This window comes from Lissotriton helveticus, chromosome 1_1 (assembly GCF_964261635.1).
Source record: "Lissotriton helveticus chromosome 1_1, aLisHel1.1, whole genome shotgun sequence".
In the NCBI taxonomy this organism is placed as follows: Eukaryota; Metazoa; Chordata; class Amphibia; order Caudata; family Salamandridae; genus Lissotriton; species Lissotriton helveticus.
This window is the reverse complement of record NC_136057.1, coordinates 1,393,818,569-1,393,839,959: the sequence shown is the minus strand read 5'-3', so window position 1 is coordinate 1,393,839,959 and position 21,391 is coordinate 1,393,818,569. Positions and strand designations below refer to the sequence as shown.

The following is a 21,391-nucleotide window of genomic DNA, read 5'->3' as shown; positions in this document are numbered from 1 at the left end:
CTTCATCCTGCTCCTCATGGGAACAGTCCAGCCTGAACTGCCAAGCCATGTCCCCCCGGACAGAAAACAAGAATCCTGGGACTGGTTTCGGAGTATCACCCTTCATCAGCTAAGCTAGCTTGAATCCAGTGGCACAGCAAGCAAGGGATCTAACTCCGGTTTCTCAAACTTAACTAAAGATTTCGCAACAGTAACCATCACATATCTGCTTGGGGAGTGTAGTCCTCTATTGCTAATGAGGTAATACAGCCTAATACTGATTTAGAGGGGAGGCTCCATTTTGTGTACCTGGCCCATTGGAGACCCTATTTTTACCTTTGGACAATCAAACCAAGAATCCGAACACTATTAACATCTTGTCTTGGAATGTGGTGGCTGTGAGACTCAAGCTTATTGACCCTATATGGGATACATTCATAGACCAGTATAATATATGTTTGTTACTTGAAACATGGAGTTTCTTTGTTGCTGGTATTTATAATGGGAAAGGTCGACTTTTTGATAGAATTCTAATATGTGTATGGACTTCATTAAACGTTAAATTGCGTCCACTTCCTAACTCCTCATCTGACATTCAAGTTATAACTATGAATAATTGCACACTTTATTTATACAATGTGTATAATCGAGGCATTAGATGAGGAGTTGAAACATCTACACTAAAATTATTTATGGCCCATAGGGAGCAATTCGACATACATGAAACTTTAATTGTAGCAGGTGATTTCAATACCACCTTTGAACGACTTGATAATAATGGCTACTTCATACTGACATAGAGGATGATGAATGGGGTGTTCCTGTAATAGATATGGAGCCTGTCAAGCGGTGGACTGAAGTAGCGTACCAACTACTTTCACTAACACTTACTTTCGGACTGAGTACGTGTAATGGACACACAAAGTCTGACTTGCAAACACTTCCCAAGTACAATCGTCCAGGTCAAACCAGTAGGATCAACTACATACTGATTGCTCTACCTCCATGGAGATCAGTAGTGGATATGAAGGTCATTACCAGGAATGATATTGACCATAAGGAACAACTATGACTCAGTTATTATGCAGACCAAGGATAAGAATCACAGATCCTTTTTTGATGAAGTCTTTAGCAATGTGGTTGCTCATAAGAACATCATATTCATGTGCAACATTTGAAATACATTGTCCTGACCCAATAGCAATTTCTGTACAACGAAGTATTCATTGCCACATTTAGAATGATACTCACTTCATGAAAACTGGGAATTGCTGTAGGCGCTTATAGACTGAACACACTACTTTTCAAGCTTTATTTATGCTGATTATCCAGAAATGATGTGTCCAACTGAATCTGGGTATCTCCAAATGGGATGAATTTCATCTTTTATCAGAGACTTGTATGAAACTATAATTTTACCATTTTTAATTGGTTGTATTTCAGGTACTCCCTGTGGCAGTTCTGAATATAGTTTGACTTCAATTGTCTTTAAATACTCATGTCCAGAGAAACAAAACATTGCTGAATACTTGAAGAAAGATGTGATGATGAGAAGGGTATATGGTTTATTTTGACTGCCACTCTCAAGAAACGAGTTTGCTTTTAATCTGCTTGTTTAAAGTTTTCACAAATTGTTCCTGATATGAGGCTATTGCTGATCCCTACTAATTTGCGCATTGAATTCTCACTTGAACCTTTCTTGAAATGTTAATTGAATAACAGTTGGTCTGAACAGCAAAACCTTTTTCTGAGAATAGTGGTATCTCATTCCTAACTTAGATGTGAGTCACTCTTGAATTCCTAGAAATAAGACACACTGGAGCGTGGCTTGGCGCCCGAGAGGAATGGCGGCGCCTGAGTGAGGCTCCGCGGCGACTCCGGGGAAACTCCTCTCTACCTACATTTATTTCCCGAACGGAGGCTAATTTCTGCTTTCGGAGCTCTCCGACTATGCTCCACGAAGCCTGAGGACCTTCTTTAATGCCTGCAGACGGAGCATTTGCTCACATCGTCTCGGACGGCGTTTATTGCAATCGCGGCCGCCATTTCGCATCGGCCGACGTACCGAGTTACTCTGCCGAAGTGCGAGCGCTTCACTCTTCGCCTCGCACTGAGAGACTGGCGTGCCCCATGTGTTCTCCTTCACCTGCTACATGACGTCTGGAGCCCTTTTTCGCCTCACAATGACCTGACATCTTTCAAAGTGAGTCTGTGGAATTTTTTATCTTTTTTTACGCTGCCGCCATTTTGTACAAGCTGGCGCGCCACATATTTTCTGTCAGAATAGCACAGTAATGCTTCACAGCTACTTTCCCACAGTTTAACTTCAAGTATTTCTTATTTATACTACATCCTCTTCATTGACTTTCAGATACCAATGCGCCTCCTTTGAGCTTGCAGTAGATTACTTACTGCTTTCGTATTATTGTTGAACATTGCCTTCCCAAAGTCTAATGCCTCTCCAAAGCGTCATGGTGTTGACCTTTTGCTACACAAAGCCTGCATATGCGGGGGCATATGTCTAAGTGCGCAGCTTTTTACCTATTGATGTCCTGTGACTGCCAGCATGCTTTTCGGCGTATTGTTACATTTATGTCCAGCCTCAGACTTTGATGTGACTAGCTAATGTCCATTTACTATGCTTTTTGGCTCATTGACATTTATTTTTCCTCATGATGCTGTTGAAGTGACTCTATTTTGTTATCAGTGATGCTGCTGGTATCCTGCGCAGTTCATTTCCTATATTTTCAGGAACCGGTCTACTCTTTTTCATCCTAGCCTTGCTAGGTCCTTTTGAAACTGCTTCTCATTACATGGCTTTTGGATGAATACTTGTCCTCCTCAAACCTCTCGGCTTACGGATTGTGTCTCTACATAAAGACTGTTATTCTTCCACGTTTTGCGATTTTTTAGCACACTGTGCAGACTCCCTTCTGCCTTCGTATTTACAGACGACCCTCTTCAATTGATGCCAGTGGTTAGGCTATAGCCTTGTTTGGACATTTCTTCACCTCATAGAGCGCCCTCTCACCCTTCTGCGGGGATAGCAAGTATTACGCAATTCCATCTTTTCATATCTGTTTAGATGCATGAGGCGATTTATATCTAGGTCTTGAGGGTGCAGACCCTATTACTTTTTTCAAATCCTTTCTCCCTAAGTTACTCCACTTGCCAGAAGGTACGAATCTAAATATTCAGCGTGCTCATCATCTGGGTCGCCCTCATACTTCCACCTCCACATTACAGCATCCACGTGGTGTTATCCTCTATTTCTTGGAATATACTGATCTCTTGAAGGTTCTTACAACTGCCAAGGCTTCTCCCAAATTGTCATGGTCTGGTTCTTCCTTGTTCTTCGCTCAGGACTAAGCTAAAGCAACTGCAAATCGCCGGAAGGCCTTTCTTGGAATGAGAGATGACCTTCGTTCCATGGGTGCTCGATATGGCCTGTATCATCCTTGCCTGTTCAAAGTCACCTATAACAACAAGACGACCACTTATGAATATTCAGAGAGACTGCAGAGTTTCATTAATGCACACAAAACTACTGCCATGGATTCCTCTGGTCCTTCTTCTTCATGCCCTGGCTGAGTTATCAATTTGTTTGTCCCTGTGTTGTTCATGTTTGCTCATGTTTATGTTTTTTCCCTTTCACACAATGCTTTCTTAAATGTTATTCATATCTACTTATATAATTGTTGACTGTTTGTTCTCTTGATGTACATTTGTAACTTTCTCTTTCATCTCCCCTCAGCCTTCACAGGATCCCCTCCTCGTTTGATGATGTTTCCCTGGTTTCCCGCCCGGCCGTCCTCGGATGTGTTGCCTCACCTCTATGGCTCCCTCCCCCCCGATTCTTCCTCCTTGTCTCCTCCTCTTGTGGGTATGTTCATCCGCTGTTTTTTCCCTTTCCCTTGTTTCTTTATGGTTCTTTGTTTTTTTGGTGTGCTTCAATTCCTTTGGCCGTGCTGTCACTATACCATCTTCCTTCCATGTTGTACTTTTCTCTTCTTCCTTTCCCTTTTTTCTTCTTTTTCCTGCATCTCTCACTGCTTTCCAGTTCCTTCTTTCTTTATGCACACCTCTTATTTCTCGTTTATCTCTTCTCCCTCTTCCTCTTCTTCCTCCTCAATGTACCTCTCTTTTTCTTCATTTGTTTTCATTCATGGGTTTTTATCTTGATTTCATTTGTTGCGAATTCATTGCTTTATTGAATATGTTATGTCTCTGCATATACCCTCTTGGAATGTTAAGGGTATTAATTCCCCAATTAAGCGTCAACGCATCTTATCCCATCTAGCCAAATTGAACGTTGACATTGCATTTCTTCAGGAAACTCACCTTTCTGCTATAGAATCTGCTAAGCTCAAAAGAGGCTGGGTGGTTGATGATTTTTACTCACAGGGTGATGGTAAACATAATGGTGTTGCAATTCTTTGTCGTAGGTCTCTACCTTTCACAGTTATTTCCCAGGAATCTGATACCAATGGCAGATGGACGCATGTTAGACTATCGCTTAGAGGTGTTCCAATTTCTCTCCTTAATGTTTATGGTCCTACCACTGGTGAACCCCTGTTTTGGGCTGAGTTCTCTCCACGCATCTCCCAATTCATGGATGATAATTTCATTCTCGCTGGAGATTGTAATCAGCCTCTTGATCCGTTTATAGACAGGAAATGTGATGCCACTTTTGTCCCTAATAAACGGCACAAACTTTTTACCCAGGCTATATCCCAACATAAACTCGTTGACTCTTGGCGACTCTGTAACCCAACTTTGCAAGAATTTACCTTTTACTCACCATATCACCATTCCCAATCACGAATTGATTACATTTTTGTTTCCCATGATCTTGCCCAAACGCTTACTGCAGCAGATATTGGTCCGATTCTGCTTTCGGATCATGCCCCTGTTGTAGTTAGCCTAGATGTACTCCCGAAAGTTGATGGACCCAGGAGGTGGCGATTTAAAAATGCCGTCCTCCTAGATCCCAAGTTTTCTACTTCCTTCACTGCATTTTTTGATGAGTTTTTTCTATTTAACGATGTTCCACCTACCCCAAAACATACTGTCTGGGATGCCTTCAAGGCAGCCTCACGCGACTTCATTATTAATTATGTCGCAAAGAAACGCAAGATTGCGCGTCAATCCACTAAAATTCTCCTTAATAACATTAAGCAATTGGAACACGCCTACTTCACCTCACATTCCAGCGATAGTCTGACAGCTCTGGTTACTGCTAAGCTTAAATACAATGAAAAGTCAACTGAAGATGCCTCCTTGTATTTACTCAAATCAAGTGCTAAATTCTATGGTGGTAGAAACAAAGCCGGGAAAATCCTTGCCAACTATTTGAAGGTCAAGCATAACAAGATGACTATTGAATCTGTTTATGATTCTAATGCGCATTTACATCACAAAGATGCTGACATCCTCACCACATTCTCCCGCTTTTATGAGACTTTATATACATCTGACACTCAACCCTCTCCTCATTCCCTCACCCATTTCTTCTCAACTATTCAACCACCATCACATTTCCCTCTTGATCTATCCTCATTGGAAACTGACATCTCACAGAAAGAGCTACTCAACGCACTCCAACATCTTAAACCTAACAAAGCTCCTGGCCCAGACGGTTTCACTGTCGAATTTTACCTTCATTTCTCCAAATTGTTGATCCCAAAATTGCATTCTCTTCTTCAATCCTTTTCTGACTTAGGTATCTCCTCAGGGTCCTTTTCAGATGCACACATCTGTTTAATCCCCAAGCCTGGCAAAGATGTGCAATACTGCAAAAATTATAGACCTATATCCCTTGTTAATATTGATTATAACATTTTCGCCAAGTCTTTGGCGATGAGACAGACCTTCTTTTACCTGACCTTTTAGGAGAAGAACAGTCTGGCTTTGTCAAAGGTCGTTACATCACGGATAATACCAGACTTTTGTTTAATATCCTGTCAAAATCATCTCATCTTCAACACTCCCTTGCCGCGATAGCCTTGGACGCTGAAAAGGCATTTGACAGGGTTGAATGGCCTTATCTTTTCCACACTCTCGGTTGGTTCAGGTTTGGCCCTAAATTTACTTCCCTTGTCTCATTATTGTACTCTTGCCCACGTGCTGCAGTATATGCCAATGGTCAAATCTCCCCCTACTTTGACCTTGGCAGGGGAGTTCGCCAGGGTTGCCCCCTTTCACCCTTTCTTTTTATCTTGCTTTAGAACCCTTTTTATCCAGGCTGTGCCAAAATCCTGACATCCATGGCTTTCAAACTACGGAATCCTCCATTAAACTTTCTGCATATGCAGATGATATTCTACTCTTCATCTCGAATCCCACGGTCTCTATTCCTGCTTTCTTGGAAGAAGTACGACAATATTCTTTAATCTCTGGCTACAAGCTTAATAATGATAAATGTGAGATCCTCCCCCTGACAAAATTCACCTTTAAACCTGATTTTAGTGCCTTTAACTTTACCTGGAGCCCTTCCCACATTAAGTACTTAGGATTGTATATTACTCCTTCCATCCCTGACTGTTTCCCTTTGCCTCACTAAATTTCTGAACTCACAACCCGGTGGCATCCTCTCTACCTGTCTTGGTGGGGTTGTTTAGATACCGTTAAAATGATGTTATCCCCCATTGTTTTATACACAATCTCCAACATCCCTGTCTCTATCCCAGCCAAATTTTTAAAGAAAATTAACTATATTTTGTCCTCCTTTTTATGGCATAAAGCAAAACCCAGAATGTCCCTTGCACGGCTCATTCGCCCCACCTCTGAAGGAGGAGTTAATTTCCCTGACTTTCCGGCTTACCACAAAGCGTTTTTGTTACGCCAGGCTTCCTTTTGGTTACAGGATCCTGATTCCCCTTCTCCCTTATGGACTAAAGTTGAGCGCCTTTTACCTTTCCCCTTTTTCTTTTGCTGAACATATCTCTTTCTCACGTAAACCCCTTTCGATTCCCACTATCATTCATACATTTACTGTCAAACTCCTCCTATCCTCTAAACCTTCCCCCCCCCCCCACAACTATTGCTGATTTCCTCTCATCCACTATCTGGCATAATAAATACCTTTTAATCTGAGGTAAGCCCATTTATTGGAGTTCTTGGAGATCCAAAGGACTGATCTGGGTATCGCAGCTCTTTTCACATTCCACCTGCATACCTTTCCTCGCCTTACGTTCCACATTTAATTTACCGTCCTCCTTTGCTTCTAAATATCTTCTCCTTAGAGCAGCAGTCATGGAGGTCTATACGAGACTCTTGTCTGCGCCCCCTTCTTCTATTTCACTTAACCCTACCCTCCGACTTCACTCTATTCTGCAACCTCCTCCTAAAGCTTCCGTTATTAACAAGCACCTCCATGCGCATACACTCCCCAGACCCAAATCCATGGTAGAAGAGCATTGGGAAACTGACCTCTCTACTTCATGGCCAGTTTCTTTGTGGTACAAAATTTGGACAAAGGTTCGTAAAACCTCTAGATCGGCCTCCTTGACTCAATCTCTATTTTTCATATACAATCGGTTGCTCCACACTCCATTTACTCTCCACAAGCGATTCCCTAACACCCCTGATGTATGTTGGTCTTGCTCCTCACCTAATGCCACTCTTCTTCATATGCTGTTTCTTTGCAAGAATGTACATGCTTTTTGGTTGCAGGTCTGGGCACAAATTAATGTTATTTTCCATACTTGTATTCCTTTTTCTCCCACTCATGTCTTTTTAGGAAGCCTTTCTCCCTGTTGGGACGAGACTGTCCTTTATGTTCGTGTTGTTGATTTATTACTGGCTGTTGCATTCCAACAAATAACTATTAATTGGAAATCTTCCTCTACTATTACATTCAAAGCATGGTGGTATAATGTTTGTCATAACCATAGACTTGATACTGCTTTTGTTTTTCCTGCCCAGTTGGCAGCGAAACGTGCAGATTTATGGCTTCCTGTTACAATGTTTTTAGATAACTGTGCAACTCGCTCCTTCTGCCCAAGACCTGCTCAGCAGGAAGTTTCCAAACCCCCCTGATGCCCTTTTTTCATTCCTGTTTCTTTGTTTTAACATGATTGCCTGCATAATTTGGCTTACATTTATTTTCATTTTGTATTTATTGTACCCTTTTCTTTACTTTTATTGCCCATGCTAAGTTTCCTGGTCTTACTTTTGTATCTACATTGTATCCTGAATTTTTCTTCCTATGTTCCCCTTCCCCCCACCCCTTCCCTTTTCTTCCCCCATGTTTTCTTTATTGTATTATGTATTCATACCTTTTATTATAATCAATAAACCTTTCTTGAACTCAAAAGAAATAAGACACACTCTTAGAGCATTCATTTCTGAGTCAGGAACCCTTGTATTTTAACTAATATCACCAGATTTCAAAATGAAACACAAGTGTAAATGAAATTGGTCAATTATCACCTGTGGCCGAGGTAGAAGCTATTTTAGAGCTGATGAAAAAGCTTTTATTTCTTTCATTTTGATAGCTTAGATCTCCAGCTCCACTAAATGTTCTCCATTTTCTCAATCTGAGAGAAGTCTTTCATAGGCATCCTTGATTCCCAAAAGAGATTGTTTTTGACGTGATATCCAGACGATCTTGTTTATAAGGTCTATAATTGGCCACAATTCGTTGTTTTCCTTGGTTAATCACCAGTGCAATTAATATGCTAAAAACACACTATGTGACTGAAACAGATACATAAAATGTAGGGAAACATCATGAGCACTGGGGATTCTTGACTACAGCTCAATTCACTAATGGAATATCAAAACAAACATTGAAGGAAGATGATTTGTTTCTGTAAGTTCCATTGCCATATTGTTTGTCTACAGTTACAGACATTGCACACCCGTACCCTCTGTGTTTGCCAAAAATGTTATCACTGAATTTAAATATTAAGAATTACAATGTTACAGGATGGCTGCAAACTATTTTTTAATGGCTGCACAAATGAGTGCTCCAATAGTATTCTTCACTTACCTGTGCAAGTAATCCATTGCTTGATTTTATAAGATCCTCAAATACTGCCAACACTTTTAGGAAAGTTTTGTCATCATACTTGAAGCGGTCCCCAAAAACAATGGAGCAGATCACATTGCTCACAGCACTGTTTATCATGAGGTTTGGGTCAAATGGACAGCCTGGAAAGAGAAAGCACCAGAGAGACAACATTAAACAGATGTTATGGGTCAGAGTTTACAAAAGAGCACCTGATTACCAAAATATGGCCAACAACTCCTGATTCAAGCCCTGAAGAGACAACAGCTCTCTGCTCTGGACCAGGTGGGAAATAGGGAGGCAGACCTTAGCTTGGAAAATAAGAAACATTAACTAACTTCCCAGGGAAACTGGATAAACAGCCCCAGGTTCCAGTCGTTTGTGAGAATCAACTTAGTACTTTTGACTTAGTATTTTTTGGCCCATCAGTAGCTTAACTAAAGACGGGTACCAGTTCCACACATGCTGGGGAAAATGTAAATCAACCATGACAATCACCATCATGGTAAGACTTAAAGTACAGAAATGCTCAGATAAAAAAAATTCGAAATATATTTAGCATGTAAAGGCTAATTGTAAGGATATGCCTCTTTTTGCATGATCATGCCTAAGATATTGGATTGATGCTACTATTTTTTTTAATCCGTAAGTGCACCAAGTCCTGCCAAACAGGCCCCAGTGCCAGTGCTCTGGCCCTTAAAAAGGAATATGTCTTATTGGGTCCCCAGCACTTGACATACGTTAACTTCCTTATAATAAGATAGTATATGGTTCTAGGGGTACCCTGGGCCTGTACGTTAAAGTGTCCCTCGTGGTCCGCAGCACTTATCACAAATATGGCGTAAAGCATGCCCCCCCCCCAGCACGCCATTTCCATCTGTCACCGCTGTTTCTAACTTGCTTCTGACTAGTTTCTAACTTTCATCCCGTTTGGTTTTGCTTAGTTTCTAACTTTGCCATTTAAAGTTATGGCTAAATGGCAACACCCAAACCTTCCTTTTTAATATTTATAAGTCACCCCTAAGCCAGGCCAACTGAGCCCTAAAGGCAAGGTTCATTAAATTAAAAAGATGGACATGTGTTTTAATAACTTACATGCCCTGACATGTAACCTTTGCACAAATGGCAACATTAAAAAGTTGCCACTTTGCTGCCCAAAGTTTCCAGTGACCCTTTACGGTTGCACACAAGTCTCGCCCACAAGACTGCTTTCTGCCCTCCAGGGAAGAGGTGCGAACAACCATCAGGAAGGAACACAAAGGATCTGCAGAGCGAAGAGGTGTCACCTGCTCCAGGCAGGATAACCAAACAGGGTGTGCGTTCAAAAAGGCAAACTTCAAAGGGGAAAGCTTTTGAAGGGTAAATGGTTGTCACAAATGAGAGGAGCTATTTTGTTGTTTTAGCAGACAGGCTGGCATCTCGGACAGAGCGGGAAAAGCCATTGCCAAATTTGTTTTTCCATGGGCGTGTAACCCCCAGGTAGCATACCTCTGGGATGGGCTAGGGAGCTCCACACTCCAAGAGAAGGGTTATGGTATATTGGGAGTGGACAGAATGGTGCAATCATGGCTATTTAGATTCCACGCTTCATTGGAAACATCACTAGGCAAGAGGGGACCTGGTAGTCCACTGACTAGTAGTTGCCACCTCCCTTGAGCTCAAGAAATCTGAATCAGACCTCAGATAGCATCTGTTGTGGAGAGAGGACTAAAGAAGGACGGAACTGCTAAACCCAGCATAGGGGAGCTGAACCAATGACAGGACTGCACCTGCTGCACCTTGGGCTACCAACGAAAGGACTGGGCCTGTATTCTCCTGCTCAAGGAACATTTTCCTCTGAGTCAGAGGAAGAGTAGGTGCTTCCAAAAGTCAGTTAGCTGACTCCCAGTTACAGCTACTGGGTAATAAAAGCTGAAGAAGCCTGCCTTGGAACGTTGGTACCAGAAACACCTGATCACCACTGACAGCCAAAGTGAAGCCTGGGAGACGTTGTCCTGACCCTCAGTAGTTGCACCTGAGTCTGCAGTACCTAGGAGAGTCATCAGAGTGCAGATTGGTCAACCAAGATGAAAGTTATTGCCAGTTAAAAGAGACAGCTGGTTTTGCTGTAACCAGATACCAGTAGATCAGTGGCAACTGTTTTTTGGTTGCACTTCACTCAGACTTCGTAAGACATCGCTGCCAGAGGCCAAAGTTGCCACTCTGTGTTCATGGACCAAGGGGTGGCAAGAGGAAGACCCCAACACCGGCTCCGCATTCCCTGCATCCTTGATCATCTTCAGCAATGTACATCCCTTGCATCAGTACCACTCCATTGATTCCTATGATGGTTTGCCCAAAGACCCTGGAACTAGACTGAAGACGACTTTAACTGCAAGATTACTGCTTAACGCTCCTTTTTGGTCCCTTTGACTGGCTTCCTGCCTAAACTACTCACCACAAGAGTGCCCTTATAGGGATTTTTCAAGTTAATTGAAGGTGTGTGATACTTGTCACACCTATGCTCAATGAAGATATCTACTTTCAGACGTAGTCACTTTTTTGGAGATCAGATTCTTTCAGCAAGGCTGCGGATAATGCTGAGGAGGGCTTCATGAGGCCAGATACATTCTCTGCGAAGTCCCACTGAATCGTATTTGCTGCTGCTAAATGGCTCTGAGTGAAAGAAACCTTAATCTTTGGCCCAGCGGCAACACACCATTGGTCAAGGATATGATCAACCCGTTCTCTGTGGTAACTCAAACCCAGTTCTGGAGACAGCTCCTCTCCCTCTGGAATTGATGCTTAGCCGACTGGGGGGCCAAGGTGGGGGAAGGCCCAAGTGGTAGCTACATCTGCTGCAACAGGACCAGCCTCTTTGAATTTAATTACCTTCTTGGTCTAGATGATTATCCTGTCAGAGGAATAGAACATCTCCTCACACCTAAGACTATGTCTCAGCTTTGAGATCAAGCAAGTTAACACCTCATCAAGGGGGCTATATTCAGCTGCCAGGTGACAACTAACGTTCATGCACATGGGCCTTTCGATGCTTTAGGAAGGGAAAAGGTTACTTTCTAAAAGTACTTTTTCTGACATGTTTATTACCAATTTGACTTCACCAATAAATCGTGCCTGTAAGAAATATTTCAAAAAGTCCCAAAAATGTCTTGTAGCTGCTTCCTATCCAGTGATAACAATATTAAATGTAATACTGTATCCCAGTGCTTTCCTATGACACAGACAACCCAGCTACAGTGAAAATAACTTTTAGAGCTGTTTCACTGTAACATTAAAGCTTTATATGCCCTGCTTTTAAATACCATGCACCCTGCCTCCTGGACAATTTAGGATTAACTTATTAATATTTAATGTTCTGGATGCACTCACGTCCACGTCATAACGTCATTTCCGGCTAACGCGTGGGAGGCGGACCACCTCCTCCCGGCTTTTACCGCGACATGAGTACATTTAAACTCCAGCCCTGCGTCTTGTCAGTGCACAAGCCGAGGACTGGAACCACAACAGGTTGAGATGCTGGGTGAGGACTTTGATTGAAGTAAGTACTTTCACAACACTTAGACACGCTCCATGTCCACAATTCAAGGCCATTTTTGCTACCCCATTGATACCTCAATTCAATATAGGGCTGCCATTTGCCTAGTTCAATCCTCCCCGATTACTACCCATTTGTAATACTATTCTTAGGACCACCCACATTATCGATCCGGTCCTGTGTGTATCGTGCAGCCCTCCCGATGTGGGTAAGTTACGATGATAATACTAATAGATGACTGGTATGCTGGAATGAGAGTGTACATATATGCATGGTATGCAATTGCGTGCATTCATCAACACTTAACTACGAGGCGGTGTTCTACTTTCTGCAATTTGAGACTGTTTTCATTGGTGAAGGTGATTTCCTGAAATCCATGCTAACACGCAGATAGTGTTAGAATGCGAGTAAAATCGCCACTTCATAAGGTCTGTCACATATAAGTAGTATGTCACAGAGAATCCAAAATGAATGGCACAATGAGGGGGACAATCCTCCCATAGAGGCATGCACACGAATGTTGGCATGCTACTCACGATACACCTACTGGGTATGAAGCACTTATTAAATGTTTTTAATTAATCCTTTTCACCTTGTGTTTGTCCCTGATACTACCCTACAGATGGAGCTTGGCAATATACAGATACACTAACACTGCACACACCGCGAGGAGTGGCTACTCTGCCCTCGCTTCACGGAGAGGATAGGGACTCCCATTCTGTAATTCTCCTCACATAGGGGGTTCTCCTCTTGCCCTGAAGAAAGTCCAGGACCTTTATAGCCTCACAGGCCTGAAACATGTCGGCACTAGGGTCTTAGGACCATTAAACTCCAATAACACCCGTTTTTAGATTTTTATTGACCCAGCCAGACCCAAGAATAAAGGGAAACCCGGGGTCTGACTGAGGTATTTTAATCTTTAAGCCCCCTGGACTTCATCTATCTGAAGAGCCCCCAACACTGTGTTTGAGCCCACCCCGACTTATAGGGGTCAGGGTGACCCGATGATGAAGCATGACACCACCAGGGTGTGAGGGTACAAAACAAAAGGTGCTCTTTCCCATACACACAGTTGTGATTAGCACAACCTTCCACTTGAGAGGCTCCCCTCATTTTTCTCTCCTTCTCAGTCCCTATACTTGGGCACAGAAAACATACCAGCAACTCTGACCACTGGTTGGTCAATTGGAGTATTTTTTGTGATAAATAGTTTAGAGGGAGGATATACTCTGGTTAAAATCCCTCCTTAACCCTCCAGACACTGGGAATGTCCCCGGTATCCCATTGTGTTAACAAATATGGACACCTTGCCAAGCTCTAAACTCCCCTTTTTATTACATATATTTCACCCTTAAGGTAAACTCTAGGTAGCCCATAGGGCAGGGTGCATTGTAATTAAAAGGTTTGACGTGTACTTGTAAGTTTTATATGGCTTGGTAGTGAAATACCCCATAATTCACTTTTCACTATTGTGATGCCTAACCTTTCTAAATGATAATATTGGAGATTCCTTATTACATTTAATAAGTTGCAATTTCCAATTGTGAGCAGGTAGCTATCTGATGTTTTGTGTCTTTGGAATACTAATAAGAGACCCTCTTTAACGCCGTTGATGCTGATGACGGAGCGGTTCCATCATCAGCATCGGTTGGGCTGTGCTGATGACGGAACCGCTCCGTCATCGGCACAGCCCTCGGAGGGAGCGCTGACGCTCCCCCCCCTGGGGCATCGATCGTGTGCATTTTAGAAGGGGTGGCAGCGGAAGACTTTCCGCTGCCACCCCCGGACCCCCCCACGCTTCCTGGTGACGTCAGCGCACGCCAACGTCATCAGGAAGCGCTGGAAGCCATTTCTTTCCAGCGCGTCCAACGAGCAAGGTAGGTTTGTGCTCTCCGGTGGGGCGGTTGGGCCGTTTCTCGGTGCCTTGAGGCATCGGGGGGAGGAAACACTATTTCCTCTCCCCTGATGTCCCAATGCAGGGCATTCCTGGTGCAGGATCGCGCACAGCGTCGCGATCCTGCACCAGGAATGCCCCGACTAGGTACCAGGGATGTTTTTTTCCGCAAAAAGGAAGCGACCCCTTGGGCAAGGGTCGCTTCCAGGGGGGCATATCATTATTCAGACTTTTCTCCCCCCGGGGGCAGATCGGGCGTTTTTTCGCCGAATCTGGACCCGGGGGGGGGGGCAGGAAAGCCCACTAGACACCAGGGATTGTTTATTTTATGAAAAGGAAGCGATCCCTTGGGCAAGGGTCGCTTTCTGGGGGCAAAATTATTATTTTAGACTTTTCTGCCCATCACCCATTTTTTGGCCGAATCTGGACCCAGGGGGGGGGGCAGAAAAGCCCACTAGACACCAGGAATTGTTTACTTCTTGAAAAGGAAGCAACCCCTTGGGCAAGGGTCGCTTTCTGGGGGCAAAATAATTATTTTAGACTTTCCTGCCCCTCCTGGGGGCAGATCGGCCCTTTTTTTTGCCGAATCTGGACCCAGGGGGGTAGAAAAGCCCACTAGACACCAGGGATTGGTTTTTTTTGTGCAAAGGAAGTGACCCCTTGGGCAAGGGTTGCTTCCAGGGGGCAATGTTAATATTTTAGACTTTTCTGCCCCCCCCGCCGGGGGCAGATCGGCTGTTTTTTTCTGATTCTGGACCCAGGGGGGTATAAAAGCCCACTAGACACCAGGGATTTTGTTGCTCTTCAAAATGGAAGTGACCCCTTGGCCAAGGGTCTCTTCCTTGGGCCCATAGTTTTTATTGAATATATTCTGCCATTTAATTTGGCCTTTCTGCCATCAGGAGGGAGCAAAAACCCTACTAGACACCAGGGAAATCATTTTTTTTTTTTTTAAATGGAAGCGACCCCTTGGGCAAGGGTTGCTTCCAGGGGGCCCAAATTTAAAAAGATTTATATTCTGCCCCCCATTGGGACAGACACCCCATTTGTGACATACCCTGTGACATAGCCTGTTGTAATGTGTATTGTTTTTGTTTTGTAAGGTGTAATGTTTTCTTTTCTCTTTAGACTGTTGCAGTGTGCGGTTTCGTTACTGGTGGTTCTGCTGTTTGTGTAGTTGCATGTGTTTGGTAAGAGACCTTTTTTGTACAATTTTAATGTAATTTTTTTTTTGCAAAGTGTGTAGTAATACGAGTATGTTTTTGGTTTCTGTTATTTGTGATTGTGAAACATGCTTTGCATTTGTGCTTGATGTGTATTTTGCTTTTTGTAGATGTAAGTTTTTTTTCTTCTTTCTAGTGGGATATCGTTGACTATTTGCTGTGTCTTTGCAGAGTAGGTGCTGGTGAGTGTGGCTGTATTTTGTAAGTGAATTCTATAGTTTTTCAGTTTATAGATCTTTGTGATAAAGGCTTACATTCTTTTACCTACTTTGCACAGTGTTGGTTGTTGATTTGTTTGTGCAGTCTCCTTTCTTAGTGAGGATAATGGCTAGCTGCCGGATTACTGCTCAGCAAGTTGTTAGAATGCTTTTTGATTCTTCCTCTGACCATGGTGCTGAGACAGACTCTGATTCTGAGGCAGAGGTGGGAGGTGAAGATTCTGGTAGTGAGTTTTCTCTCCACAAGGCATCGTCTGATGATGAAGATACTCTGAGTGCTGATGAAGCTACTTTTGGTGTGGATGAAGTGCCTGTGTTAGAGGAGGACGTTGCTGTGCCGATAGTGCGGCAAGAGGCATCTGGGGTTCAGCCTGGGGCTGCTAGACTTCACGTTGGTATAGTAAGACAAGAGGCAGCTGGGTGGCAGCCTGGTGCTGCAAGACTTCCTGTTGGTACAGTGAGGCAAGAGGCAGCTGGGCAGCAGCAGGGGGTTGCCAGTCTTCCAGTTGAAAGTTCTGAACTCTGGGTTGCCCCAGGCATGGTGCAGCCGGCATTGCCAGACTTTACTGGTGTTACAGGGTGTAGGGTGAACACTGAAAACATTTTGCCGATTAATTTTTTTCAGTTGTTTATGGATGATTTGTTTATGGCAGAGATTGTTGAGCATACTAATTTGTATGCAGAACAGTTTTTGAGGGAGAACAGTGCCAGCCTTAAGCCCCACGCTAGAGCTACCCGGTGGACTCCCACAAATTTGGAAGCGATGAAAACGTTTTTGGGTTTAACTTTTTTGATGGGTTTGCTTAGGAAATGATCAATGGCTTCATATTGGTCTACTAGTCCCTTGATGGCAACAGCTATATTTCCGGCAGTCATGAGTCGTGATAGGTATTAGCTTTGCTTCGGATGATGCATTTTGTTGATAATGGTTTAGCTTTGCCACGAGATCACCCTGATTGAGACCGTCTTTTCAAGATTCGGCCTGTCATTCATCACTTTGTTGACCGATTTCCTGAGATCTTTGCTCCTGGGAAAGAAATTGCAGTGGATGAGTCTTTCTAACACATTTTGACCACTCCCTGATCGGGGATTTACTAAATGAAATATTGTTCATGTTCGACCTGGGATATGCGAACGAAACAGCCCAAAATCCGACTCCCTCAAATAGTTATAGTCACAAGATTAATGGGACAAAGATGATGGAGTTACCATTAAGTGACCACCTGCCCCAAATATTGGAGGTCGAAAACCCATTTTTTGAACAGCACGAAGATGTGTTCCCCACATGTATAGTCTCTGATGTGGCTCTTGGGAGACAGAATGGGTATACTCTAAAATGGGGTAAGGTCCTCCCAGAAATGTTCCTAGGTAAACTGTTGAATGTCTGTGTGGACAGCTTCGCGATCTGCTTGGGAGAGAAGTCTAATAGTGAGCAGATAATAGAGCACTTTAATAAAATCGCCTTCACAATTAAAAATAGTCTACGGGTGGAGGTAAAGAACTGGGCAAGGGGTAATAAAAGCTGGTTCGATAACGCATGTACAAGGGCATTGACTGATTTGAAACACGCTATTCATAGGACACCCCGAGACCCTTTAGAAATAAGAGGTTTTAGGAAAATATATAATGAGGCTTTAAAAAATAGAAAAAATGCCATAAAAAAGGAGGCCCTTGTAGCATTATGCGAAGCATCACAGACCAAGGATGCTTCTGCATTTTGGAGGGCCGTAAATACCCCTTACCTCTATGATAATCTCAAGGCGCGCCTGGAGATAGCAATTTCGGAGGAGGATTGGGTGGACCATTTTTCAAACCTTTATAGGTCTCAAGATGAAAGCCATATTATAGATCCCATTACTATGGGTAACAGAGGAGGAGTAGGGGCTGAAAAACTGGTGATAACCCTGGAGGAAGTTATGATGGGTCTGAAAGCAACGAAGGGCGGCAAGGCCGCAGGTCCTGACGGGATCCCAGTGGACCTGTACAAAGCAAATAGTGAGATCTAGGGCCCCATGCTGGTGCAACACTTTAATGCGGCGCTAGCAAGGGGTTTAAATCCGTCTTGGTTTACCTCGGTCATTGTGCCGATATACAAGAAGGGAGATAGACAAAATTGTGTTTGTTACAGACCAATCTCCCTTCTTGACTCATCTATAAAAATCCTTGGGAGAATCATCTTGGCGAGACTCCAAAGCTGGGCAGAGGAGAATGAGATCATGAGCGAGTATGGATTTCAGAAGGGCATTGGAACTGTTGAACAATGTCTTAATTTAATGATCGTTCAACAAAAGTATACTAGGGTAAAAGGCGAACGTCTGTACCTTACGTGTGTCGACCTTACGTCGGCGTTCGACTGTGTGTCACATGTTAAACTATGGGCAATCTTGAAAGGGCTGGGTGTGGAAGATTCCATCATTTGCTTTCTGATAGATTTATACTCAGGAGCCACAGCATCAGTTCGTTACGGTAGGGGGGGCGAATGTACCAGGAAATTCAGCGTGGGACGCGGAGTACGCCAGGGCTGTGTCCTGGCCCCATTCTTATTTCTGGTTTACATAAATGGACTTGAGCGTCGTCTGCTGCAGGAGTGCAGGGATATGCCCAAGGTTGGTAAGAGATCTATCCCTGCACTCCTGTATGCGGATGATGCAGTCCTAAGGGCGCATACCCCCCTGGCCCTTCAAAACTCGATAATAACAGTCGAGAAATTCATGTCGAGTTTAGATCTAAAAATCAATTGCATTAAAACCTTCTCCATGAACTGTGGCACGAGAGCCGGAAAACAGATGAAAAGAATGTTTATAAATAATGTGCCTTTGGAAAACACCTCTACTTTCCCCTACCTTGGTATTTTGTTCCATGAATCTGGGGTTTGGACAAGTGCTGTAAAGGCCAGAACTCTTCCGTTTTTAAAAACAATCATGGCCTTAAAGAATTTTATAAAGAAGTTGGGCAAAAAACCAATACGAGAAATCTTAACTATATATAATGCCACGTGTACATCGGTAGCATTGTATGGCTCGGGTCTTTGGGGGTATTCGAACATAGAAACAATCCAAATAGCTGAAAATAAGTTTATGAGGGATGTCCTATCTGTACCACAAAGTGTGGCGACCTACATCTGCCATACTGAACTTGGACAACCTCATATCTCAGATATAATTAGAACACAACCCATCCTCTTGTGGCATAGGGTATGGACAATAAATGAATGTGTCATAAATCGGGCTATTTTACAGGATGCATTAAAACTGGAAAATGTGGGTAGATTTGAATGGCTAGATTACGTAAAACGTTTCCTAATTAAAATTGGTTGCCAACAATATTATGATGACCCACTTTCAATGTGCAATATATCCAGAAAAGTGTTGAAAAAACTGTGTATGGAATACCTCGAGGGAAAGAGAAGGCGAGATGAAATGAATAAAAAGACAGTTACCTCGCATCTCTTGTTATTAACTGGTGAGAAAGTACAGCCATATTTAACTCTCCCGATGTCTAATTATGATCGATTTCTCTTGACCCGCTTTAGACTAAATATTGTTTTTAGACTCTTGTCCTTCCCAGAAATGAACTCATGGTTGCGAAATTTGCCTATTTGCCCTTGTGATGATTCCTCGTCCCAATCTGACATCCATATTTTATTTTTTTGTAAATTTTATACTGTACCACGCAGGAAATGTATTATCCCATTCCTCAAAGAAATGAATTTAAATAGATGTCGCCCAGCTTTTTTAGAATTACAGAGAATGGACACTGTTTTAACTGTAGTTGTCGTGTTAAGTTTTTTTAAACATGTTTTTAAATTACGGAAAACAATTGGTGTTGACAAAATATAATAGATTTGTCACTTTTTTATCTTCCCTGTGTAAATCGTAAATTCATGCTGTTGCTTTTATGGTTATTGCCTTTTAACCGAATAAAGTACTTTTTGAACTTTGAACTTTGAGTCTTTGGTGTTGTTCAAGGGCCGCTTAGTATTTAGGCAATACATTCCTAGTAAGAGGGCACGGTATGGAATTAAGCTTTATATGCTGTGTGACAGTCGGACTGGATATGTCTCTAATTTCAGGGTGTACACCGGTAAGGAATCCAGGATTAACCCCCCTGGTTGTCCGTCCACTTTTGGAGTGACTGAGAAAATTGTGTGGGAACTTGGTAGAGGAGTTTTTTAACAAAGGCCATCATTTATATGTAGATAACTTCTACACTGGTGTGCGGTTGTTCAGGGAATTGGCCAAAGTGGACACTGTTGCTTGTGGCACAATCCACTCTAACCGTAAAGGTTTCCCAAAAGAACTTGTTTGTCAAAAGCTTGCTCGGGGACAGTGCAGTGCATTGCGTTGTGAGGAGCTTCTAGCTGTGAAGTTTTCAGACAGGAGAGATGTCTACATGTTGACTTCCATACATGATGAAAGCACTGAACCGGTGACTGTTTGGGGTCAGGTTGCAGAAGCGCGCAAACCTGTGTGCATTTTAGACTATAATAGGCACATGGGTGGTGTTGACAGAGTAGATCAGCGGTTGGAACCGTATGCTGCTCTTCGTAAGGCTTACATTTGGTACAAGAAGTTGGCTATCCATATTTTCCACTTGGCAACCTTTAATGCTTTTGTTGTGTTCCAGCAATCTTGTCCTCAGTCAATGACTTTTGTAAAGTTTCAGGAGTCTGTAATAGGCAGCCTTGTTTTAGTGGAACAGGCAAGTGTCCCTAGAGTTGGAGTGGTGAAGGATGTTGCCAGATTGAAAGATCGCCACTTTCCTGATCAAATTCCTCCTACATCCTCAAAATGTTTTCTCAGTCGGAGAGGTAGAATCTGTTGGCGAAGAGGTTTGCGGAAGGAGGTTCGTATTTACTGCCCCGGCTGTCCGTCTAACCCTGGGTTGTGCGTACCTGCTTGTTTTAGAATGTACCACACGCAAAATAATTTTTGGGAGCATCCATGAGTGGTAAAGTGAACTGCCTGGTCTCTATTCTTTAAAACGTATTGTTCCGTTTAAAGTTGGCATTTGTGTAGTGTATTTAGTTTTAGTTGTTGTGTTAGTAGATTTGTATCAATTTGCAATTTGTTTTTGTTTTTTTATTTATATTGAAAAAAAACTAAAGTATGATGTTGGTTTGCGTGTAGTGTCGATTGTCTGACGGTGTGCATGGTCTGGCGCTTGGCTGGCGGTGTCTGTGGACTGGTGCTTGGCTGGTGGTGTCTGTGGACTGGTGCTTGGCTGGCAGTGCGTGTGGACTGGTGCTTGGCTGGCGGTGTCCGTGGTCTGGTGCTTGGTTGGCAGTGTCTGTGGTCTTGCGCTTACCCGGTGGTGTGTTTGGATTGGTGCTTGGCTGGTGGTGTGCCTGGGCTGGTGCTTGGCTGGCGGTGTGTGTGGAGTGGCGCTTGCCTGGTGGTGTGTGTGGACTGGTGCTTGGCTGGTGGTGTGCGTGGTCTGGTGTTTGGTTGGCGGTGTGCATGGTCTTGCGCTTGCCTGGTGGTGTGTTTGGATTGGTGCTTGGCTGGTGGTGTGCCTGGACTGGTGCTT

The 21,391-nt window shown here is 43.3% G+C and overlaps 1 protein-coding gene across 2 annotated transcripts in view; it reads right to left on the bottom strand.

The window, feature by feature from the left end:
* The window catches only part of LOC144825548 (cytochrome P450 2D6-like), a 470,217-nt gene that overhangs the window by 279,657 nt on the left and 169,169 nt on the right, over nucleotides 1-21,391 (bottom strand). For both annotated transcript variants that reach the window (XM_078684165.1, XM_078684166.1), the window contains one exon: nucleotides 8,975-9,135. In XM_078684165.1, coding sequence (XP_078540291.1) covers nucleotides 8,975-9,135 — 161 coding nt within the window. The remainder of the gene's footprint in view (nucleotides 1-8,974; nucleotides 9,136-21,391) is intronic.